Genomic DNA, 27,175 nt, shown 5'->3' with positions numbered 1-27,175 from the left:
TCGACCGACTTCTGAGATACCTCACGAAATCTTTTTTTATCTAGATGACCATAAATATAATAATTGTTTAAATGAGCGCACCGACGTGCGCCATAAGTATATACCACGGGCATATAAGCGCTTAGCAAACATGACATTAAACAAGTACTTACCTTAAGTAATATAATAGAAAAAAAATGAATGATAGAAAAATATATAAAGTATAATAAAGTATTATTGATTGATTGATTGATTGATAAATATAAAAAATATATACAAAATGAATGAATGATAGAAAATAATTATAATGGAAACAAGAAAGAAGGACTTCGAAATAGATAATTTATATAGCATAAATTGAGAAAATAAACAATAACAACGTTATAATAATTAGAAATACTCAGGGTTAGGCGGCGCGTAGTGGGGGTTGGTGACGCTGTTGCGCGATATATGTCGCGCCATGTGTGTGAACACGACGCGCTCGCCGCCGACCTCGTCCCAGAACGCTGTGATCTGCTCGCGCATCGCCGGGTTCTGACCACACTCCTGTGGGACCACACCTTTATTTGAAACTTGATATAAAAATATACTTGCTTACTTTATTTTATTTTTTAATAAATCAATAATAAAGACAAACCTTAGATAATACAAATTCCTCAAATCAAAAGGTATGTCACATTGCTAATATTTTTTATATATAAAATATAAAACCTGCTCAAAGACATTACCAATTTCAATGTATAAACAATGCCAAAATAACTTATTTACATGCTAAATAGAATACGCACTACGAAAGAAGTCCTGCGGATTTCAATGGATTCCTAGCAGTTACTACGATACCAGCGCCGCAGCGGCGAGATTCTTTCGTGGCGCGGTCTCTAGTATAGTTTATCGCTACGCAGCTTAGCATTGTGGTAGGACGTAAGAAGGTCTAAAGTGGCTCACCGGGAGTGAATGTCGATGATACATTAAAATAATAAAGAAATATAAACTTACCGTCGGTATATCGCAAGGCTCCAATTCTTCCACCTAAAACATGATGGAAGAATGATACTTGAAATAAATCATTGGATAATTTTGAGTGAGCCCTAGAGTATCAAATATCTCTCACACTCAGCAACTCCCACTGAGTAAGGAGGGCCCCGACACCGACCCCGCCGGCGTAGTCGACGATTTCCCTCATTCAGCGCTTATCGCTATCGACCCACTAGGGTCGATTAATTCTTTCAAATATTTTTCCTCTCAAACAATGCCCTGAGCCGAGGTTCGCGCCCAACTGGGCACCCTCAGGCCTGTTGTCTTAAACGTTGTACCGGGTGAGAGCCTTCAGCGCTCCCCATTTGTCTGGCCAAGTAGTTAATGCCATCTGCGGCATATCTACAATAAGTCACGTCAAAAAAAAACTGAGTAAGGAGGTCAAAACGAATTTCAAAGTTTTATATAAAAAAAATATGTATTACTTATAATATAGTAATTAAGTATTATGCATTGTTATACTCACCACTCGATTTCTTATTTTTTCCACAAAATTGTCAAGCATAGTGCGGAAGTTCTTCGGTTTACGTAATTGCTAAAACATAAAATACTATTATTATTAAAAGCAATTATTAAACAGACAAGCCGCATATTTTACTTAACGTATAGAATTCGTGAACTTTGGGTTTGTATAGTTAACCCGTGTAGAGTTAGAAGCCTGGCTCTACATGAGATCTGATAATTTTTTGATATTGCGATCGATATGATCTCGTCTTGGCACATTTTACATGAACATGTTTTTGGTGGGAGTGTTTCTTCTTCTTCTATTCATTCCTCTTGAGAACCTCAGTAGCGAAGCCTCGTACAAAAACTAGTAAAATGTCAATAGTAGGTGAAAATATACCCTGTGGTCCAAATCGAAGAATACTGAAGAGGATCTTTTGTCTTTGGCTGCCTCTTCACCAGCTTCTATCTTCGACTTCTTAGCCTCCATCAGTGGCTGTCATAAATTATAATAAAATTAAAGTGTTTGAACATTTTTTACAGAAAAAGCGACTACTGTGTAATTTAATTTTACTATTTTTTTTTTTTTTTCATTTTGTTATTTTCTCTTGACCATGACTTTCTGGAGGTAGAGGCCTGGAGTCCTAAAACACAGGGTATCCTAGTTTAGGCTCCAGACTTTACAAATATTACCATGTATTTTAGTGAGGAAATAAAGATTTTACTTACTGTTTACGTAAGTACGTAACTCATTAATTGCTTTAACGGTAACGGTGATAAATCCTTAGCAAGGTTACATCCTCGGTCTTCTATTTTCATCAAGATCGACAGACCATAATTGGTTAGATGATCTTTCTCTTCCTAATTTTGTTGCTTAAAAATAAAATTCAAAACGACCAGCCCGCAATATAACGTGCTAAAATTCCGGTAGATTACTATCAACATTCGTTACAAGTACTATCTTTGGAAGTTCCATGACGGACATAAGTTCCAAACTTAAATGTGCAGGGTCTGCATGACAACCGCGCCGCGCGCCACCTACGTAGATAGCATTCGTATCGTTTATTGGTCGAAGCGCTCAATATAATTCGCGCCGCAGGCGGCGCGGTTGTCATGCAGACCCGGCAGGTGCAATTAATACTAATATAAATCCATGTTCAGATTATAGATAAAAGATTTCACGTGGTTTCCAGGAATTGTACCCGATTAATGGCAATAGGCTCGCTCCCTATTACATAGGATTTACCCCTTTGGGGTACAGGCGTACCCCAAATGCTATATTATGTAAAATAAAGTTACCTGAACGATGTCGTAACGGTTGATGTTGTTCAACAATTCTTCGAAGTTCTCTTGATAAATGGCCGCCATCCACGGCTGAGTGAAAAAGGAGAAGAAGTCTTCTATCTGCTCCGTCTGTGGAAATCATTCATAGTTATAAACATTATGATAGCCATTACCCACTAACATCCTATAAACAAATAGAGTCACATTCACTAAGGAGTTTTTCTAAAAAAGTCCGAACCGTGTTGTAAATACGTATACATTAAGTTATGTAGATAGTATAAGATCGTTCCTTCAAATTAAGATGTTATGAATAAGATTATAAAGTGAAATATCTGTTGTACAGTGTCGTTACACGCCGTCGCCTGTTGCAAGATGCGCCGCGGACCCTTATTTACAGAGATTGGTTGTCTATTTGTTATAGGAGGTCTATAAGGATAAAAGTCTATGTAATGCAGCACATTCAGCTGCAGGCGGGAGTAGGTAAGTAGTTGTCGTCCGTCCTTTATTAACGTAAGTTAGAGTCACAACTCACGGTAAACTTAACTACACGACAAAACTTCGCATAAGTTGTTCTCGTTTACTCATGTTGACATTTTGTGTTGACGTTCTGAAGTCGATCGCACACAAGAGTACAGGTATTCAAATACCTGTCAATTTGTTCAGGTTAGATAAGCCTATTTTCCCTCGTGCGAATTGAGAGGTCAATGACCGACCTCATCCCCCTGGTCTCAAGATTACTATGGAGTCGCTAAAGTGCATGGTATAAATTAGAAAATCAGATAGGTGGCGGCGAACAGTTCTTACGGTAATTTCTTTCGTAAAAGCAACCATCGACAAACGAACCAAAAATTGTAACTGTCCTATTAATATGCAATACTTAAATATTCATTGAAATTGATGAAGATTTGGTTCCATGAAAGGTATACGCAGCTCTAGGATAACATGTGTTTAGTGTCTATGCTAATTATTATACTCTATGTACTTAAATTCAGACCATTCGTTAATCCCCTTCCATATAAAGTCGCGATCTGTCTCTTATTTTATGTAATTTCACTACAAACTTAAAAGGTGCCCTGTTCAGAACTCACCTGACACCGAAGCAGCAGCTTGTTAAAGAAGGCCTCGTGCTTGCCGTACAGCTGGGACAGTATCTCTGGGGAGAAGTACTGCTGGCTGAGGCAGGTAATCGAGTCAATGCAGTGCAGCAAGTTCAGCTGCAAGCGGAAGTAGTTGCCGTTCTTGTCCGTTATTAGCTTGTGGCCCTAAAAGAAAATATGTAAAATAAGGTTATAAAAAAGTTCTAATACAACGACGAGGTACAGTTAATGATGAGGTGAGGGCGTCAATGTTTAACGGAAATAAATTGATCGAAAACTTCCATTGGGAGAAAGAGACCAGAAAATACGCGGTCACGCTATGTTGCGGGCTCTGCACGGGCTGCGCTATCATCCACGACGCGATATATACCAATAGACGTAGCTAGGTGTCTACACTACGGCGTAGTTACACTAACGTACGGACATTGATCGAATCCCGCGATATTCACGCCGCAGATAATACCGTGTTGGTCACCGTGTCTTTAACTTCCTATGATTTGAGAAGTACGTACGGCCAAAGTAATACACATTCCATTAGTTTTCCAATATACTTCATTTGAATTGTAAACAATGCGTAGATCAGCAAACCACTCAATTTGGGCGATGGTTTGACAACCTGTTACTTGTGTATCATCATCATCAGCCCATTAACGTCCCCAATGCTGGGGCACGGACCTTCCCTATGAATGGATAGGGAGATCGGGCCTTAAACCATCACGCGGGCCCAATGCGGATTGATGGTTATTAACGACTGCTAATGCAGCCGGGACCAACGGCTTAACGTGCCTTCCGAAGCACGGAGGAGCTCGAGATGAAAACTTTTTTTTTGTGGTCACCCATCCTATGATCGGCCTTTGCGAAAGTTGCTTAACTTCAGCAATCGCAGACCAAGCGCGTTAACCGCTGCGCCACGGAGCTTCTCTTAACTTAGTTTAATTGTGTATATATTTATACAATATTATACAAATCACATGTATACCTGATGTGGCAGAGCCATTTGGACCTCCATAGGGTTCTCCATCCCCGGCCGGCGCACCTTCATGTAGTAGAGCGGGCCGGCGTACGTAGCTGATATCACTATTGGTGACATGAACTTCAGCACAGGTTGCCATCTGTACGTGTATTTAATTAGTACCTTAAGTTAAAATGGTATCTATCTTGTAATAAATAAACATCTAAAATATGACCTGTTAGAATTTAGGCTTTGGACAAACACGGAGGGAACGGCGTGACCCCTCTAGAGGTTAGTAAAGCTAGTTAGACGCCTGTCCGATTAGTATTATTATGTAAAAGTACTCTATGTATGACACCGCACGGTTCCCGCCATGCCTGAATGTACTGAAAATATTATATAGCTTGTAGATATTATGTAGCTAGTATGTAATGCCACTCATTCGAAGTGTCTGGTATTTCGTCTGGATTATACGTTAGATTTAAAGGTTTGCTATAACATTTACGTGTACTTATCTATTTAAATTAAACTATAAGTAACCTGCAACGTCTCTGGTAGAACAGTTGAACACCATGATCACTAATTATTGTGTTTCAAGGTGATTCTCGGTCGGATTGATTTAAGAAAAAATATTTTTTCGAATCTGGCTACTAACACTTGGGAATATTGTATACGATTGCTTACCTCCTCCCAACTGGTAAAGTTAGCGCGAGACGAGAAATTGTGCACTCCGGTATACTGGGATGAGAACGACTAAAAAGTACAACCGGATTATTATTCACGTATATTTACATGTAACATAAAACATAAAGAGCCTATATATATCCCACTGCTGCGAACGGGCCTCTATGTATGTACCATACTCCATCGCGCACCTCCAGTGTGAGTTGGTGGATTGGGCGATGGTATAGAATAGGTAGTGTATTATATATTTATTATATATATTTATAAATATAGTATTTTATATTTTCTTACTCATTATGTTTAACAACCTACTGATATGGTAATGTATGGACCATACAAGGGACAACGGATAATATGTGATGGCGTAGGATGATAAAGAGCATGGTAAATATAAGATTGTTTATAATCGCAGACGGTACGGTTTACCTGTACAAAGAGGAGCTGTATCTCGGCAAAAGATCAGCACAAGTGAAGTCTGCGTGGCAGGCTATGAACGGATCCATCTTGCGCAGGAACAGATTAGCCAACTGAAACAACGTAAGTACCTATGTACGTGTTTTAACAAATCAGAATTAGGGGTTGATTCAGACCATGATTCTGAGTTGATACCAAGTGTAATTTCTTGTCGCAAAATTCATGAAATTGTTTATTATAAAAGGAAAACAACAAGACAATAACATTACATAAAAAAATCACAAAGCAACAAAAAGCATAGATGATGTTCATTAGAATGATCTTAAGGTGGTGGTGGACGTCCTGAGAAAATGTTAGTGTTTACTTATTATTTTCAGTTCCATGCTTATGCGACGGAAAATTCCTCTTGAAATCAACTGAGAATCATGGTCTGAATCATCACTCAAAGTTTTCGTTACGGCGTCACTAAGGGTGGTATTAATAAACTAATCTCAGCTTCGAGACTGCCCTCAAGATAATGTTACAGTTCTCATATAAAAACAGAGACTTGAGCATGATCTTGAGGGCAGTCTCAGCTGAGATTCGTTTATTAATACCACCCTAACACCTGTATAAGTGTCAGTATAATGCAGTACATACGGCCTCGCCGACATCCTCCGAGTTGTAGTAGCGATGCAGGAGTCTCGAGGCGTACAAGCGGCGCGAGTAAGTGCAGCAAGTGCCTGCTCCGTAGATGTGAGGGTCATTGGTCTCGAACATTGGTCCCACCACCAACCCGCCGTCGTATACCAGCCCGCATTCATTGATTGCTACAGAAACATATAAAAATATTAACTTTAAGGCTGCTTTACCACCTGAGCTGTGTGAGGTAGTTAAGCGGTGTGCGAGGAAAAACTCCACCAATAGAATCACTTTACTTTCCTAGCCTCGCTCAGCTCAGCTCTGGTGGAACAGGCTTTAGCGAAGCGAGGTCATTCTACATACAAAACAAGCGAGAAATGTGTGCGAAGGATCGCACATTTGCGTATTTTGACAGCTCCGCTACACTTCATCGTAGGAAACCCCTACATATTTCCACAGCACAGTTACACATCTTCGTACGACACATTTTACTCGCACAGCTCTGGTGGAAAAGCAGCCTAATATTAGGGGCAGGGGACAACGAGTATGGATGGATTTCGTGAATAAAAGTATGTGAGTGGAAAGTATGTAGTATCAAATCAAATATACTTTATTAAGTACGCAAAATTCAAGATTTTTTTGTTTTTTTTTTATTATTTTCAATTCTATACTTTCGCGACGGTAATTCCGCTGGACAATAACTCAGAATCATGAGCTGAATCATCCCCGTCCGTATTTGTTGCGATGTCATTTACACCCCGTACTTACAGCCATTCAAGTATGTCCTAACCAAACTAGGGATCACAAAGTGATTTTTGTGATATGTCCCCACCGGGATTCGGAATTCGTAACAGTTAAAAAATATTTTAGCATTTTTTTTTAGATATTCACTACTACACACTGGTACTGTGATTGAGTACCTAATCACTGGCAAATTATACATCCATTTGCGATAGTTCGCGAACGATCCACGCAGACATTAATTTATGCACGTTCGTACTCGTATTAGTGTACTATGCAATCATCAAGGGGGATTACGTATAGTTAGGAATGTTGCTACGATTAATATTTTAGTTCTGGATAAGTTTCAAACATTTTATTGTTGACCAAAAAAATAGAGGTACTTAAGTAACAAAAACGTCAGATTTTTAGTTTATTGATTCGATGATAAAAATACGTCCCCCGATCTATGATGCACACACACATAAATACATACATATACTCACGCCCATAATCCCTAATGGGATGAGCAGTGCCATAAGTAATCAGAAGTAAACATACAGCTACTTTTCATACGAAGTTTAAGCATATGACGACTATTGATTACATACAGGTTACAGCTGATCAGCCAATAGGGTACTTTTATCCAAGAGCAATGTCTCCGAGAGCGACACATCTGATAGAGCGAAGTGGAAGAGAAGTACGAAGAAGGCAGACCCCATCATCAGATGGGAATAATAAATGCCAAGGAGAGAGAGAGAGTGAGAAAGAGCCAAAAGGGTACTTTATGGTCCGTCATATTCCAAAGGACATAATCCCTTTTAAACGTTGTACCGGGTGAGAGCCTTCAGCGCTCCCCATTTGTCCGGCCAAGTAGTTAATGCCATCTGCGGCAAATCTACAATAAGCACGTCAAAAAAAAAGAAGACAATCCCTGTCCTAATAAAGTCGGTATTTACGACATGCCCGGGAAGATAAACAGCGGAACGCGTTCTATATGTTTTGCTCGCTTCCAATCCAGCATAGAAGTAGATAATGTAGATAATGGAAGATTATACACTATTCTACAAAGAACCAACCTTTAAAAGCATGTATATCAATTGCCTTTAACCCGTAGTAGAATAAAGCGTAGCATTCGACGTTGATACAATGCAGAGGGGTCATGAGTTTGATAGACGTCACCCAATCCCTTTGTGTTTCCCAGTCGATCAGCCGACACTGCCGCAGCATACGCACCCCCATGACTTCTAGACTGCTTTGTACTCGTTCGTCTACCTGTATATAATAAGGATATCATTTAATTTTGATCAATTGATGGCGATTTTGGCAAACACTGATGTTAATTTAGGCACTCTAAAAACAGTGTCATGCTTCATTTCATCTTTCAATTTCAGAAATTATAATTAAATTGGTATTGGCCAGAACCGGCACCAATATTGATCAAAATAAATTAATAAAGAATTTTATAAAACATGATTTGTTTAATTTTTCACACATGCACTTTGATAATCGTAGCCTATAGCATCGAAAACACTACCCATTAAGAAACAGAAAGTGAGGAAATGTTCTTTAGAATCCGAGCCTACTGTCCTTTTATTTTACCCTTCCAGTAGGTAGAGACGAGGTCTGTGCTCAGCATTAGGACGTATGTATAAGATATAGTTGACGTTACCTTTATCTTAAAACATAATATAATAACAATTTATTTAATAGCAAAGAGATTTGTACGTTTAGTACCTATATAGAAAGTGTACAAATTATTTGTTGAACTCTGATTTCCAAACTATGCTTATAGGCCTGTGTCTTGAGGATCAGCGTTAGACAATAATATTACAATCTTCAATGCTAGAATGATTAAACATCTGCGCGTGTCCCACCTTAGACCACAACGTGACCTACCAACAGGTGAGATTGTAGTCAAACGCGAACCTAAAATCAATAAAAATATCGGAACCTAGGTACCGTCTCATCGTTAAAGCAGTTGACTCGAAGCGCGGTGGGGTCTTCAGGAGGGAAGTTCTCCACAAAAATGATCTCATTGCCCATCACACCCAACTCTATCAGCGCAGAGATACAGCAATATGCCTCTATGCAGTCTCCAAACACCACTATTGGGTTGGATTCTTCTAAAGTGCTCTCTGAAATGATACAGAGCAGTTTTACGTCTTAAAACTTGTCTGAAGTTTCAGTGGCAGTTGCAGGACACGAAGAAGATTAAAAGGTAGGAAAGGAAAAAGCTATTTGTCATCATAATATCAGCCTCACAAATCAAACAGTTGTCTCACGAAGAACAAAACGACTGTAAAAGTAACGTACCTATATCCGGTATGAATTAACTAGTCACTCCCGTGGTATTAACCTTCTTTCACACGAGGTGCCTAGTTTGTAAGGGTCATAACAACTTGATGACGATACTTAGTTTATCAATCGATATTTTTACCACTGACTACTTTTATCTCCCTAACGTTATCCCGTTTCTCATGGGGTCCGCTTACCTAACCTGAAGATTCGACAGGTCCGATTTCTTACAGAAGCGTCTGCCTGTCTGACCTTCCAACCCGCGAAGGGAAAACTAATCCAATACAGGTTACGTCACCACTGACCACTGACTACATAATGGGAATATATCTTGTCGTGTGCTTATGTTTTATCCGAACTAACTCTCATCGGTCATCATCTTGAGCAGCTTTCGCAGCACGACGTTGGCCTGGAAGAGGCAGTTGATGACGAACACGTTATTCGGCAGCTCCGGCGGTGGCGGCAGCTTGTCCGGTTGGTACTTCGGGTTGTCCATCAACATGCGCTCGCATGGCAGGCCTTTGCTGGTGACGATTTTAACGACATTTAATTCCTACTTAAAATAGAAATAGGTCTATAGTTCCTATTATCATACCGGTTTGCTTACCTGATTACCTTCGCTCTCTTTCGGGACTCTTTCAAGTAGTTTGGATGTTGGAACTGTTGTCCACATGTCAATACCAATTCATCATAGTACTTCACTCCGCCGCCTTTCAAGTGAATGCATTTCTTTTTTCTGTTAAAATATTACATAACAAATGAATACTCAAAGACTGGGGGGTAATAGTTTTCAAGAGTAAGTATAAAGTTCAATGAAAATAAATGTTTTGTTAACCTAAGTCAAACTGTCTTAATGGAATAGAATACGAAGGTTGACCCCTAAATAATAACGTTCTGCTGAAAGAAAATATGAGAAGAGAGATATCCAAGACCAATTTTGTATCGTTAACGACCACTTTGCCTGTTTGTTGGGTTTTTTATTCCCAGATCGGCTTACCTAACCTGAAGGTATTTACAGACAATTGGATAGTGTCCTAGGTCAAAGATAAATTATGAAATTCCGATCACTAAGTAAAGACAGATCTACTAAAGGTGACAAAAAACGTTTTCTTTTTTCTATTTAACTTATTTATGAATTTTAATAAATAAAAATGTAATAATAAGTGCGACATTCAGTCACGTTTTTCTATGACGTCACGTGTTGCTTTTTCATACACATTCCATAGTAATTTCGTGTTTTGACGTTCAGTAAAAAGTAACTGATTTGACTAGATGGAAACTACCCAATTCTAAAGCTTACCTATCAATAGAGACTACAACAGCAGGAACGACGTCGAGGTAGAAGCAGAAAGGCACACTCTTGAGGTAATGATCGGAGTACCGTCCCTCCCGAGGAATGCATAAGTCAGCAGCTTTGAGGCACTCTGCGACTGTTGGCAGTCCGTGCTCAGATACCAGCGTTAGGTTGGTGAATGTTAGGTATTTTGCCGTGGGACTAGTTGGGTGACAGAAAAACAAACTTAATTTAATATTATGTTTCTTTGAGCTTCGAGATGAAACGCGGGTATGCGAATATTGTAACCTCTGACCCAGTGGGGAATATTGTGGTGAGCTTTTATTCATATTCATCGAGTTATAAAATGACAATTACTTGGTTTCCTAGGTCAAATATAAATTACGAAATTCTAATTACTAAGTAAAGACAGATCTAAAGACGACAAAAAAGTTCCTTTTTTCTATTTTATTTATTTATGAATTTTATAAGTGCGACATTTTGTCACGTTTTTCTATAATGTCACAGGTTGCTTTTGCGTACAAATTCCATAGTAATTTCGTGTTTTGACGTTTAGTAAAAAGTAACTGAATTAACTAGTTAGAAACTACCCTATTCACAGCTCTTAAATTAATAGTAAACACTTACTAATGCAAAATCATAAATAATGATTTGAAATAAGAATACAAGCCGGGGGATATATAAGAACATATTTACCCAGTGATCAAAGTTTCCAGAAATGCTAGCCCGGTTCGACTAGCCCCGACGACTACGATGCCGTTGTTGACAAACACCTTAGGGAAGCTCGACAGTTGTCGCTCCATAATCCATAAAGCGAATGGGCATGCTCTGCGAAGAACAGAACTATATTAAAGGTTGCTGCACGCAGAGGCGGCACCGAGAGCATTCCGGAATTTTGTATAATTTTACAAAATATAGCCTGAAAACTATGTTTCATTTACATAACAAGCTTTATAAGTAGACAGAGACTACCGTTTTATTGAGATGTAGGTTTTCATTAGACCCTTGTATCCATTGATGTATAATATATGATGTTACTATAGTAAATTGTACATACGTATCTACTGTATTGGCTACGCGATAAATAGAGCAAATCTATTGGCTGATACTAAGTACCACGTCGCACACATTATTCGGGCAGGGTGCTTCGAAGGCAGATAACTTATACTTACAGGTATCAATTTACAAGGGTCGACTACGCTATGCTACTTCTGCCACTTCTACTTATTTATTTTTTCACATGTACCGTCAACTAACTTGTCTCTGAATATGCGATCCAAGTCTCTATCCCCGCTGATGTTAGGCAGCGAGCGACGCGGGCGCACCGGAATCATACGCTCCGCCAATGACATCATGTTACGGTACGGACTCTACGTCAAAAAATATCGATCATAATCTTTTGTAGGTTGTAAACTTGCAAGTTCGATGACCTGCTGATGACATCGCTAACACCCTTCGCAATCGGTAAAATTAATAAAAATCGCAATTAGTCAAAATTGTAATCCTTCAAAATAGTAAAGTGTCAATATAGAGTATAGAAAGTGACATGACTAAATAAAATCAACAATAACAAAGTTTTTCACAGGGCCCGCTTACCTAACACAAAGAAACATACACACGACTAAAGACTATAGAGATCTAAGAGTCATCTAAGAGTTTTATTGTACTGAGTAGATACATAAACCGTGTGCTTATGTTATGTTATATCATCTACTTACCTAGTATTATATAAAAAATAATACCTATTTCTTTCGATGGTCACACCGTAACTCGACAACGGCTTTACCGATAACATTCATCTTTTTTTTTCTAATACTTTATAGAAAGTTCTTTCAGAAAACTACGCAGAAAATAGGAAACTTTTAGAAAATTATATAAAAATCACGACTTCGATTATTACCTGCTCCCCCCTAGCGAAGGGGTGGCAAATCCAGAAAAGCGTCGTGAACTTAGACTGGCGTATGACGTCACGAAGATACCACCGGCCATGCGGCTCTAAGACCGGGGACATTACTCCTGCTATAATCTGTACAAAATCATCGTTATGGTTGCCTGCAAGAGATCGCTTAAGGTGATAAGGTCGTCAATCGCAATATACACTTAAAGCGAGACTTACATTTACTACTGTAATTGATTCTTATTTGGTGCAATAAAGTTCTTTTAAAAATCTTTTTCCGTAAACACAACTACCCTATCCCCTATAACCCTATCATGAAACCGAAATTGAAATGTAGGAATGGCAAAACATAATTTTAGTAAACATAGGTAGCTGCCAGTTAAGACATTTGCACTTTACAAAAGTAAATGTTGGTTCGTATAAATTCACTCGAATTGAAAAGATTTTTTTAAGTCGATTAAGAAAATGCCTTTGTAGCACGCGGACATTATTACGGAGTTATCTACAGTCTGACTTACAGTGCCATCTGTGCCGGGTCGGCGTGGCTCGGGTTCCAAATCGTATTGCGTGCGAATTGACGTCCCATCCCTAAGCGCACTGTAACCAACACTCAACGTTACGAATATTGACGACAGATGTCGGTTTTCAGAGATAAGTACAATCTTAGAAGCTTTTTTTAACGGCCTCCGTGGTCCAATGGTTGAGCGTTCTGCTCACGATCCGGAGGTCCCGGGTTCGAATTCCGGTGAGGACAAATCACAAAAATCACTTTGTGATCCCTAGTTTACTAAGGACATTACAGGCTGATCACCTGATTGTCCGAAAAAGTAAGATAATCCATGCTTCGGAAGGCACGTTAAGCCGTTGGTCCCGGTTATTACTTACTGATGTAAATACGTAGTCGTTACTGAGTCATGTCAGGGGGCTACGGCTGCTCAGTAATAACTTTGACACCACAGGGAAGATGGGGTTGGTAATCCACCTCACAATCCATACGTTAGAAAAAGATTTTTTGAACGTACTAAGTAGTAAGTACCCACTTAATTTTAGATTGGTTAATAGTAGGTAATATAGTATTAAAAGAAGAAGATTATCCTCTTCAGAATGTAAGTTAGTGAAATTTTCTACACTTTTGATATTTCTCTGCGCAATTCATTCCTTCTGCGCAAAAAAATTGGACAACCGTAACAAACCCTTCGTCGCGGGATAAAAAAAACCAACACTGATTAGGGAGCGTCACCAAAAGCAAACGCGAAGGCGCAAAACCATCTAAGTACCGTCGCGTTTCACGGTCTTCTCGACCTATAAGTCACAAGCAACAACAAATACGAACCCTATAATGACGACGCCCACAGGCTGGTTCTGAGCGAGCAGCATGTATGGCTCCAGGTTGTGGTTGACCAGTGACTCCTCGAACATTTCAGTGACCTTGTCGCGACGCGGCACGTGTTCCAGCAGGTCGAACAGATTCTCCAAATCCGCCTGCTCTCCTGGACGGACACTGACCTGACTGTTAGATCAGTTTCTTCAATAATCATCATCATATTTTAACTACACAATCCTCTTGATTCACAACGTCTATTGGTCGAAATCGTATAAAAATCCGTTGGGTAAATTTTGAGTTTATCGCGTTCAAGTAGATAGACTGACAGGTGCGACGGGGGAATTATACCGTAGAACTTACGTTTCATTCCGATGCTAATTCAATTGTAAGTACCTACCAACAGATAGTCAAATGGATTCTCTTTCCCTATGGACGTTTTCTTTCGTATCTCAAATGCGAGAGAAATCCCTGTTGGTGTAAGTTCGTATCCTATTGTTAAGACGATTGTGGTCACTTCTAAGGTTAGTGACTAGAAAATCTAACTAGTGAATATAGATCCCAGTGAACGTTTAATTAAAATGGGCTCTAGAACAAGCAAATCCTTACTCACCCTCTGACGGAATTAATATGTGCTACATACAGCGACTCATTGATAAACCTCATGTGAGTGCCGCGTGGTGTTACCAACTGGAAAAAATAAACTGTTCTATTCATTCCATATCTAGAAATGAGGTTTCATATTGTGTGCTGCCGGTCGCCTGTTCCTTACAAAACAACTCCCCTTGGGCTCTGATAAGGCATACGACGTACCCGAGATGTTGCAATTTTTACTCCCCAGAGTACCTATGTATGAAGTTGGTCTAGGAATACTTTATTGTTACTTATTTAAGTTGTGTTTACGTACCGAAAAGTGTTCTAAAAGGGGGAAGGAAGTGTGGCTTGACGGTAAACACATAACGCAGTAATCTCTATTCGGGAACAACTCGTACGCAGCCTCCAGCATGTCAAACGCGTACCTATATTATAAAGACTATTCTAATATGTAGATATAATACAGCTGTGAAATATTTTTGATATACTTAAAAAAATCTACTGAATCTAAAACTGTACTGTAATTTTTTTTTTGGCAAAAGTTTATCTTGCATCGCTCAAGCGGTCAAGTAAGTAGAGCGTTGTAAGAATGTTAACAGAGGAAAATCATTTAGAGACTCATTATTACCTACTCGTTTACTCGTATGTCGTAATTCGCTTTCGTATTAGGTATTAGACATACCCTCCATATTCAGTGTAAATATAATAAATCAAATAAAGTAGTAATAGAACCGTGGTACTGATTGAGCACTAGATCCCTGATTCGTGCTGCTGTGGACAAGTCGCACTTCATCCTCAAGCTCCGGCAGGAGACGGCACCGAAAGAAGAAGTAATAAAACACCTTTCATCAATATCGGGGTGCATAGCAAATAACTCCATGAGAAAAGCATTGGAAGTCCCGGAGTAGCGTATTACATATTCCGGTGGTTTGACAGCACTCTGCCCGGACATAGATACTGAAAAAATAACCTTATTCAATGCTATCTGATGTCTCATAATCGTTGAATAATATCAAGTAAGTGCTTTGCTAAACTTAACCCTATACAGTATGGGTATATTTCATGTATCATAACATCATACATAACATATCATTGCATTACGTCATGGTATATTATTTACACCCACTCCTCGCCAGCTGCGTTTAAGCCCAGTACGGGATGACCTTATTGTTATTAACCCGGCACAAATACTATAGGTAATATAATAATATAATATAATATCTTTATTTCGTACCATTAAAGCCTTAAATATATGACAATATTTGTTTACATTTATAAATGTGTAGTTACAGGCTGTGACATAATTGATATGAGTCGGCTGTTATCCCTAAAAGTTTTTAAAACTGAGCTAAGGATACCAGCTACCATCCAAAAGTTGTATGCAAAAGCCAAAAGTGAGGGTGCTGACAATGAATATTATTATAATATTTAAAATTTGAATGATATCAAGTTATCAATAAAAAGAGAAAATAATAATTAATAGTTACTAAGGTAAAATGCAACTTGCTATGTGCGTGTGTGTGTGTGTGTGTGTGTGCATGTGTGTGTGTGTGTGTGTGTGTGTGTGTGTGTGTGTGTGTGTGTGTGTGTGTGAGTGTGTGTGTGTGTGTGTGTGTGTGTGTGTTGTGTGAGGTGTATCTTCTTGTATATTATTATGTTTACTAAAGATAATCAACCAACAGGTTTAAGTAAATTCTCCGTGTCATCGTATGATAGTCCTTGTAACCATTTGGTAACAGCCTTTTTGCAAAGTAGTGTTGATTGGGAGTGAATGGAAAGATTACGTTGAAGCGTGTTGTACAGAAAGGGACCCAAAAAGCAGAAGAATCTATAGCTACAACTGGTATTGAAGAAGGAAGATTTTGCGACTAAGTGGTTACGCCTTGTATATGTAACGTCGATGTCAACGGGAGTCTGGGAGTGTTGCATAAGTATAGTATGAAGAATGAACAGTTGTCGGACGGTAAGTACGTCACATACCTCATAGAGTAGAGAGGTGGAAAATAGCATAGGTTTGAATGTAGCTACTTTTAACAGTGCCCTTTGTGCACGTTCTACAGATTTGAAAATGGTTTTTGGTGCACCGCCCCATGTAGTGATGCAATAAATAAGTATTGATTGACAAAGTGCTATGTAAACCATTTTTAAAGTTGGAGGGTCTGCTACATGTCTTAAATGTTTAAATACAAATATTAATTTACGGACTCTATTTGATATGAGGCTAATGTGTGAGTTAAAAGTGAGGTTGCTATCTATAAGGACTCCGAGGTATTTAATGCTATTAGTTCTTTCTATTTTAGGACAATTACAAGGTGAAGTATGAGGGATTTGAGTGGAGTGTGCAGCGATGGTAAATATTGCCGGGTCAGGAAGATGTTTATTACGCAAAGTAAAAATCATATGCTTTGTTTTGTCTACATTTAAGGTGAGCAGGTTTTGGTTCAACCAATCAGACACTAAATTGAACCCGTTTTGGGCTGAATCATACACTTCCTTCCACGAGTTCCCCGTGAAAAGTAAAACAGTGTCGTCGGCAAAAGAAAACAGTTCCCCATTGTCAAGATGTAATTGACACAGGTCGTTAATGTAAGTTAGGAAGAGACTGGGACCCAGAATACTACCTTGGGGTACGCCGTATTCGACCTGAAGGTTTGAGCTTGTGTGACCTTCAATAGTAACGCACTGGACCCGACCTGTCAGGTAATTCTGAAAGAGTTTCAGCGGGGTTCCACGAATACCTAGATTTTCTAATTTTTTTATAAGTAATGGAAATGACACCGTGTCAAATGCCTTGGCTAGATCCAGGAATATAGCAAGACATTTTCTTCCCTCATCCAAACTAAGAACAATTTTATTAGTCAGTTGGTGTACAGCTTGAGCAGTAGACTTTCCAGTACGGAATCCGAACTGCTTATTACTAAGAAGGTCTTTATTTTCAAGATAATTTATGAGGCGGGTGTTTATTAAACGCTCCAAAACTTTAGATAACACTGGCAATACTGATATTGGGCGATAATTCGTTACACGATCTCGGTCTCCACCCTTGAATATTGGATGTATTAAACCTTTTTTAAAGACAGTTGGAAATATACCTGTTGAAAGTGATAGATTACAAATATGTGTTAGAGGTGGGATAATTATATTTCTGTACATTTTAACAAACTTAGTGGAAATACCGTCGCATCCTACTGCACAATCGTCTCTAAGAGATATAATAACACGCTCTACTTCATCTTCATCGGTTGGAAGAAGGACAAACGAGTCAACCACAGAATAAGAAGGTGATTTATTTGCACCATTGTAACGAGTTCTAATAATATTTTCCGCAAGGTTTTTCCCGACACCGGTGAAAAAAGAGTTTACGTGATTGATTGAATCTTGAGATGATGTTTTACAGAGAAGTAATTCCCGCGAACAAACTTTTCCTTTATTTAAATATGCAATGTCTTTAATTGTCTCCCAGAGCTTTTTGCTATTTGACCCTGCCGCCCGCAGTTTATTTTGCTGGAAGGTTCTCTTTACTTTCTTAAGCAGAGCATTGCAGAAGTTCAGGTATCGTTTAAAGCTTATCTTAAGGATTTCGTTATGGGGTGATCGTTTACATTTTTTGTAGAGGTTGTCTCTGTTTCTAATACACCTTAATAAGCCTGGTGTGATCCAGGGCTTAATAATTCTACAACGTCGTGGAATGGTTTTTACGACTGAGTTTTCAATTAGAGTGTGACTTAGCATGTTGACCATGGTACTCGCGGCAAGATTAGGATCTGACGCCGTAAGGACAGGTGATAGATCTATTTTATTCATGTCACTATGGACCCCGGCGTAGTCAATTTTGGTCATGTGTTTTGGGGGCGTCAGTGATTTAGTTGTTAATAGTGACAAAATGATAATGTGAAGGTATAACATTATTATTGATAATTTAAAATTTCGAACATTACATGCTAACTTCAAACTCACAAGACTTCTTTTTATCTCTCCTAGGGCCAATATCGTCAACTTTTTCCTTTTTTATTCCATCAATAATATTTCTCGACATTCTACCGGTGGGTCTGCAACAATTATTGTAAATTGTAGAATTACAGGAAATTGGGGGCTGATTATTCTTACTCACATTTTCAATTGCTTCTGACAAAAACCGAACATATCTATGTTCTACAAACACTAGGTTAATAATGATAATGATGCTACTTTTACAGATGAACCAACGGAAAGAAGAAAATTTTCAGCCTTTAATCCACACTCCGCTGTGAATGGTGGTAGCTTACCAGGTTTGGAATCCCAAACCTGCCCAAAGGCACCCAATCGCGTAAAGGGTCGATTTTACGTGCACTCTGAACTTCAGAGTGCTATATATAAAAAGATATAGGTAATGTAATAACAACCGGATTATATCAGGCAACTTAAGCAGTTCAGGCTCGATGTTGACAATGTCGAATTCGTCAAACTCCTCTTCGTCGTCAGTGATCAGGTTGAGGAAGTTCAGCATGGACGCGCGGCCGAGGTACCTTTGAAAAAGAAGGAATGTATAAAGCTCAATGAATGAATGAATGAACACTTTATTGCACACACTTTTATTTTGATTTAAAAACACCTACACCACACCACATCACACCACACCAAATCGAAGCAATATTGATTTTTAAATACAGTGGCCTTTTTAACCTCCCTGGATTTATTATACAAGACCATGATCAGGCGAGTCTTAACATATGGCAGTCAAGTCCAACCCATTCAAGGCGCTGAAATAAAAAGCGGTGGATGTGCAGGATGACGAGACTCGACAAAATCCGCAACGAATAGTTCGCGGCAGTCGCGCCGTACACGACATCGCCGAAAATTTTGGTTTAGCCACATAAAAAGACCTTCCGATTATGCGAGCAATGTGTCTGAAAACACGATGGGCGGATGTGGTAAAGAAGAACTGTGTAGGTAATGTTTCACGTTGGCAAGTCCTATAGAGCGAAGTGGTAGAGATAAACAAAGAATCTAAAGTAAACAAATGTGCCTTGACGGTGGACCATCAGATGGGCGTAAGCACAGGTGACTGCTATAAAAACAAAAATCATTCAATTGTAAAGGTTAATACTGAAAGTGTATAGCGAAACGTGACAGTACCGGCCGTCCTCGGCCGCGTACACGTGCTCCGCCTTGTCCCCGTCCTCCTCCGTAGACGACCCCGGCGTCGAGGTTGGCGTCCACGACACCGACACTTTTGTATCCAACTTTGTAACAAATAAAAATAAAATTAATAAATACGTAGTCAGATGTACAGCAACGGCGTGATGGACTAAGTACCCTTTCACCGAGTTCTAACTGACTATAATATGCAAAAAGACAAAAGATTCTAAGATATATTGTTAACATAAACTGCCTATATACGTCCCACTGCTGGGCACAGGCCTCCCCTCAATCAACCGGAGGGGGTCTGGAGCATACTCCACCACGCTGCTCCACTGCAGGTTGGTGGAGGTGTTTTTACGGCTAATAGCCGGGACCAACGGCTTAACGTGCCCTCCGAAGCACGGAATCATCTTACTTTTTCGGACAATCAGGTGATTCAAGCCTGAAAAGTCCTTACCAAACAAAGGACAGTCTCACAAAGTGATTTCGACAATGTCCCCATCGGGAATCGAACCCGGACCTTCAGATCGTGAGCCTAACGCTCTAACCACTAGACCACGGAGGCTGTTATATTGCTATATACATAATTTTCAAATTATACTTATCTATAATAATATAATATAAAAATAAATTGCTGTTAGACTTGCTAAAACTCAAAAAAAGCTGAACTGATTTAGCTAAATTTAGTCTTGAAATCCATGTGGAAGTTCAGAGAAGGTTTAAACGATGAGCAACTATAGAAACGGGCAATACGAAGTTCGCCGGGTCATATAGTACGTATATTATATTTTTAACTGCATTAACAATTATGATATTGACCACCGTTGTTCGAAGCACCACCCTTGTACTGTCACGTAACTTACCCGTTTATTCACAGCAGTACTCGAATCCTCCCCGTATTCCAAGTTAATATCAGATAAACTGAAACGGAAAACAGTGCAGTTTAGAAACCAGATCATTCACTAACATTATTAGTAAACCCTACCACCTAAACCTACCTACCTGTGTAAATAAAAGTAGATACATTCCCGTACGGTCACGAGCATTCATTAATACACTTTGGTACCATGTCAAATTAACTTTTTTGACAAATTGAACTGTAAGTCTCACTAAATGTCAAATATGTTAGTGCGACAGAGTCCTAAAGTGGGTACATTATATTGCTCATGACTGTACCACCTGCCCACTTCTTCTCTCGAGTGGGTTGTGAAATCAATGACCAACCTCATCAACCGTGGTGTCAGGTTTGCAATTGATCCGCTAACGACCCCTGACATAACTCATGCATTGATATACTTACTTATAATTTTATAATAAATAAATAAATAAACAAATAAATAAAAATATGTTTATTACTCTCACATCAACACGATAATTGGTAATTAACAATAAAACAAGATTATGATACAGTGGTTGGTGAGAGAGACTGGGGTCTGTGAGAATATTATAATAATCATTTTTAATTGTAACATAATATTATGTTACTATAACGGAGCTCATGTAACGACTACTACTTACAGTAAATTGTAGACGGAAACAACATCGGCTTTTAAGACATTGTTATGACGATAAGCAGCCGAATAATAGAATAATAATAGAATAGGCCGCCCAAATTGTACTGTATTCATGTGTTATGTCTGATTGTTGAAATTTTAGTTCTGTGCAATAAAGTATATTTGATTTGATTTGATTTGAATAAAGAATAATGCTACATATAGAACGGACAGTCTCCGCCCCGCACCAACTCGTATCGGTGCCGACTGCCGAGTTAGATTTTACCTCACCCCCACTTTAAGGTGTTCAGTAGAAAGGAAGCACGTGTGGATTGTCTGTCTCGCTCGCACTTACGCGGTGGCACACAGTAAGAACGAGTTTTTTTTACGGAGTGTACGGGCTGTGGCGTGACCCACTCCAGCATAAGCTCACAACTATGTCCCAATGAGGTAGTCATATGATACATCCATCGTAACATGAACTTAGTATACAACGACCTACAGATCGAGCTATCTGTTAGACCAGCCCAGGTAAAAGTTAAAAAATGTTCAATATAAAGTGCTAACAAGCTGTTTGAATGTAGCTCCAGGTTATCCTTACTCCGATGATGCTTCGGGGCCTGGTCTATGTGGCGCAGGCCTGCGAATGGAGACAACTCGTAGCCCTCTTCCAAGGCTTCGAAGTTGATCTGAGTGTTCAAACACATCACACCGACTGCGAGCTCCTTGTGCTATTCAAGGATAAATAATACGTAGAATTGGGCAAAAAAGTAGGTAAACCTAACTAGGTAGGTACATTTTTTCATCAGATTAGTCCGTATCTCGTGTAACCGGGACCAACGGCTTAACATGCCTTCCGAAGCACGGATCATCTTACTTTCGGACTATCAGGTGATCAGCCTGCAATGAGGTATACATAATATATAACCTAACCAAACCAGGCCTCACAAAGTGATTTTTGTGGTATGTCCCCACCGGGATTCGAATCCGGGGCCTCCGGATCGTGAGCCCAACGCTCAACAACCGAATACGAAAATACGAATGATAATGACCTCACAGACTACAAGCACCCGGTCGGACTCGGGATGGCGGGCGATGAGTTCGCTGATGTAGTAGTCTCCATACAGCTCCCGGAGTCGCTCAGAGTGACGCTCGATGATCGGCACTATATCGTCGTTGTCTTCCTCGCTATATATACGAATATACTTAACTGTTAGAATGAAGCACTTCCAGGCATAGACCTCGGGTCATTGACCTTTATAATAATAATAAACAGTGTGATATTTTGAATCGAAACATCATCTCCATATATCAAGATCGAGTGAGTGAATAGACATTCTCTACGCAAGCTTCAGCCATCTTAAACACATCTTCACTTAGTTAGGGTACCTGCCATCAAGGGAGACATAGGCAATAAAAAAGGCATTCTGTCTCGGAACGAGTTAAATAAATTGTTCAGTGGATTTTTCTTAGTTAACCAGTGAATTCGACTTAAGTTAGAATTGGGTTGGGAAAATAAATTGTGAAATTCTGAATACTAAATAAAGACAGAGCTAAAGGTGCAAAAAACGTTTTCTTTTTCTATTTAACTTATTTATTTATTTATAAAAAAAAAAAAACGTAGTAATGAGTGCTTCATTTTGTCACGTTTTTCTATGACGCGTCACAGGTTGTTTTTTCAAACAAATTCCATAGTAATTTCGTGTTTTGACGTTTAGTAACAAGTAACTGATTTGACTAATTGGAAACTGCCCTATTCATGCTTGGATCACAATAATATAGTGGATAATCGATATCACGTGAATTCCAGGAACTGTGTCTGAAATGACCACAGGCTCAATCAATATTCCATGGAACTTAAACGTAGCTGGCGAGGAGTTGGTGTAATACACGTCCCTGCCTACCCCTTTGGGGATACAGGCGTGATGTTATGTTATGTTGTTTCTTAGTTATAATTACTGTATGAATATACAATTGATGGATGGATTAGTGGCGATTGATGGATGTGGAGGAAACAAGAGAAATGTGTCAGGATCGAAGCAAATGGAATTCCATCATTTCTGCTTACCCCGGTGGGAAATAGGCGTCAGTTTATGTGTATGTATGAACAACCAGTTCAATACATTTTGTGATTACATTTCAATAAAGATAATATTTTACAACAGCCTCAATGCAACGTAAGGTATTGGTGTTGTGATGTTTCATTAGCATAGGGATGTGTCAGTCGAGATTAGGTCGATCGATTCTTTTCTATCTAACATTGTGTATGTATGAATGTTAAATGTGTATACAAACACGGCGCGGCGCACACGCAGCCGTGGGCAGACTTCCTTACGCTCAGCGATCAACAGCGCCGGCAGCTTGTCTCCCGGCATGCCTCGCTCCATGGCTTGCACGCGTCTGAATGACATCTCCGCGCGTGATGATCCCGGCACTAGCTCTGTTGGCATCGTTCAAATCAACTTCTATATAATAATTGTATGTTGGTATGGATATCTATGTACGTTTGCTGGTAAGCGTAAGCGTTAGGCCGCATCGTCACTCACCTTCAACATACTTATCTACAGTGGCGGCCATACGGCGGTGCGAGGTGTGCCACCGCCAAAATCAACCAAGACTGGTTCACCCTGACCGCAAACTAAAACTTCGTCAATACGAACCTACTTCTTCTCCTTCTTCTTCAATACTTCGTCATTAGATTGCGGACAGCCTCCGTGGTCTAGTGGTTAGAGCGTTAGGCTCACGATCTGGAGGTCCGGGTTCGATACCCGATGGGGACATTGTCGAAATCACTTTGTGAGACTGTCCTTTGTTTGGTAAGGACTTTTCAGGCCTGAATCATCTGTTTATCCGAAAAAGTAAGATGATTCCGTGCTTCGGAGGGCACGTTAAGCCGTTGGTCCCGGCTATTAGCCGTAAAAAAAACACCTCCACCAACCTGCAGTGGAGCAGCGTGGTGGAGTATGCTCCAGACCCCCTCCGGTTGATTGAGGGGAGGCCTGTGCCCAGCAGTGGGACATATAGGTTGTTTATGTAGATTGCGGACACATAAAACTCATACCGGGTGGCCGTAAACAACATTTTATATTATTTAAATAGGTAAATTTTGATGGCTTTAAATGAATCGAAAAATTTTGTATTTTAAGGGGCTGATGGGTACCACTTGGAGGTCTTCACCGCCAAAATATTTTGCTAGGGCCGCCACTGCTTATCTATGTTGAATAACACATACCTACTATTTACAAATACTTACTTGATGCAAAGACCTATATCCATATTCTAAGATGAATATGATGAACTCTACGGTGGTCAAACATCGCTCATATCAATAAGGAACTCTCCAGGCTACGTTTCGCAAAAAAAATAAAGATGGCGCTGTACAGAGTCGCCTTCCTTTATTTAACCTTCAAAAAACGTATAAATAATGATCCTCATTTTTACACCCAGGCAAAATTACATCTTCCACCCAATATTATTCTGATCAAAATAAACAGAAATAGAGGTAGTACTTAACTTAATTCTATACATAATTTTTATTTGTTTCTTCCATTACATAATATTTTTGAATAATTATCTCCCCGAACGATGATAAAATAGGTAATTATATCACGTTAAATCTGTACAGTTCCATCTATATTGTTTTAGGTACGTAGCCAGAAAAGTTCTTCATTGTCTATCATGTTATAAAGGACACAATCCCTCTGTCGGATTCTACGACATTCCCGGGAAGACAAACAAGCGGGAAGTTATCTCTCTCTTTATTTAAGAGCTGCGCTCTTGTCGGTGGAGTAATCGCCTCCATTTTCATTACTCCATAGATAGGGCGTGTAGAAAGGTGGTTGTCCCAATCGCCTTCCGTTCCGCAGTACACCGACCAATTTCTCAATCGGTGATGTTCTAGCTAGAGCCCTACCAGAATCCATTTCCTCAACCAGTACTGATACCGCTGCTGCCCGGCATCAGGGGTGCGATTTTGAAGTAGCGGCGCCTACTCGCTACGTCACAAGATCGTCATAGAACCTAAGTAGCATTTTATAGGTTAGCCCGTCCCAGTGAGCTACCCACTATGTTCTGCTAATCCTATCGCTGTTTGGTCGGAGACTGCTTATTTTACACAAAGAAAGTTATACACAAGTGTTATAATTAAAGAACACGAACGTACGTAAACATCCCAAGACGGTCTTAATCATGCCAATGAAGTGAATGTAAGGGTCGTGCATGAAAACGGAGCGCAGCATCGCGTCCACCACGTCCCGAGAGTACTCAGTGTTCCAACACATTAGATGGATGAATAGAGTGTTGCGAGCGTTCATATCTATAGCCCTGGAAAATAGCGGTAAAAATACGTCAAATACCTACATAATCCTGCACTTACCACAGCTTTAAAAATAAGTAGTTCCGATCAGTAGGTGTAGAGATGAAGTAAAATAGGACATTCAACAGCATTCACATTGATAAGACTTAATACTGCTGAGCACATGCCTCCCCTCATCGATCGAAGGAGGGTCCGTTTCCCCAAACCCTCACGCTGCGTGCAACGGCCTCCGTGGGCCAGTGGTTTGAGCGTTGGGCTCACGATCTAGAGGTCCCGGGTTCAAATCCCGGCGGGGACACACCACGAAATTCACTTTGTGATCCCTAGTTTGGTTATAAGACATTACAGGCTGATCACCTGATTGTCCGAAAGATGATCCGTGCTTCGGAAGGCACGTTAAGCCGTTGGTCCCGGTTACTACTTACTGATGTAAGTTAGTAGTCGTTACATGAGCCATGTCAGGGGCCTTTGGCGGCTCAATAGTAACCCTGACACCAGGGTTGATGGGGTTGGTAATCCACCTCACAACCCACACGATAGAAGATCACGCTGCTGCAATGCGAGAGCGTACCCACCTGTCAAACAACCAGGTCAAAACCATTTTGAAAAAATCGTTCCTAAAACCCGATCAGAAATATAACCTGGGACTAATAATAATATTATTCCTCAGATGAAACTGATTATCCTAGCATAGCTACTCACTTGTATTTGGACCAAATGTACTCCTCCCACCCAGTAGGATGCACTGAGGGGACAAGGGGGTACTCCCGCGCCGACAGAAACCCGATAACTTCTTCATCTGCATCCAACTGAGTTATCGCTAACACCGAGTTCTCACTTCGAATGAGGAAAATTATACATATATTATAGATATACAGATAGACCCAGTCAAACGACTGATACCTACTTAATAGGTGATATTAAAACTCATTTAAGAACCTACACCGTGAATGTAATCGTTTCTAAAGTGATCAAGTGATGTGATTGCATTGTAGATGCAATATAATGCGATGTTAAGTCGGTCGCTTCATGTTCAGGCAAGACCCAAGTAAAGACCCAGTGCTTTCTGAACTAACCCAACTGCTGGGTTTAATCCCGAATAGATTTGCTGTTCATAATTAACATTTACGAACGATAATTCTACATTACGTAACAATTTGATAGCATATACTGACGAAAGAGCATATTCAAACGAAACTCACATAAGATAAAGGATATCTTGGGTGTTTTTGATACGGAAAGTAGTCTTCATAGATTCGTTGCATAGTTCCATGATGGCGTTGACGTCATCCTGGTCTGATAATCGCACCTTGCCCATCGCCGTCGGCAGCTTGGGACGGGATCGGGTCATCCTTAAGTTAGAACCTGGTGATTCAGACATTCTAGTGCAAATTAATCCTTTTCTATATTTATTTTAGGCACTTGTATTCTTGCTGTTCAGATTGGTGTTTGGCACATTTACAAATGCTTTCACAAGTTTGACAGTGTTTTTTTTCTAATCTGTGTAGGTATTCAATCACAGAGGTCCGCCAGAGCCAAAGAGTATAATAATTATGCCGGAGCTCCATGTTGGTCTAGTATCACAGATCTATTGGATCTATAGATCCTAGAT

General features: G+C 39.7%; 1 protein-coding gene across 1 annotated transcript; it reads right to left on the bottom strand.

The window, feature by feature from the left end:
* Positions 1 to 369: 369 nt before the first annotated feature.
* LOC126373473 (cilia- and flagella-associated protein 61-like) lies at positions 370 to 26,914 on the bottom strand. The gene is made up of 33 exons (XM_050019631.1): positions 26,766 to 26,914; positions 26,266 to 26,400; positions 25,411 to 25,571; positions 23,544 to 23,688; positions 22,301 to 22,436; positions 21,816 to 21,979; positions 20,619 to 20,676; positions 19,750 to 19,856; positions 19,017 to 19,139; positions 18,592 to 18,683; positions 15,477 to 15,591; positions 14,948 to 15,059; positions 14,654 to 14,730; positions 14,053 to 14,229; positions 13,238 to 13,316; positions 12,723 to 12,848; positions 12,080 to 12,192; positions 11,519 to 11,650; positions 10,829 to 11,023; positions 10,136 to 10,264; positions 9,892 to 10,052; positions 9,193 to 9,395; positions 8,310 to 8,505; positions 6,529 to 6,698; positions 5,902 to 6,002; positions 5,476 to 5,544; positions 4,819 to 4,951; positions 3,831 to 4,004; positions 2,758 to 2,871; positions 1,859 to 1,954; positions 1,481 to 1,549; positions 976 to 1,008; positions 370 to 525 (listed from the first exon to the last, which is right to left on the bottom strand). Exons 1-33 carry the CDS (start codon positions 26,912 to 26,914, stop codon positions 370 to 372), a joined length of 4,200 nt encoding a protein of 1,399 aa, XP_049875588.1.
* Positions 26,915 to 27,175: the final 261 nt, after the last annotated feature.

Source organism: Pectinophora gossypiella, chromosome 15 (genome assembly GCF_024362695.1).
Source record: "Pectinophora gossypiella chromosome 15, ilPecGoss1.1, whole genome shotgun sequence".
Taxonomy (NCBI): Eukaryota; Metazoa; Arthropoda; class Insecta; order Lepidoptera; family Gelechiidae; genus Pectinophora; species Pectinophora gossypiella.
Note: the sequence above shows the minus strand (reverse complement) of the source record. Positions and strands in the feature narration are given on the sequence as shown.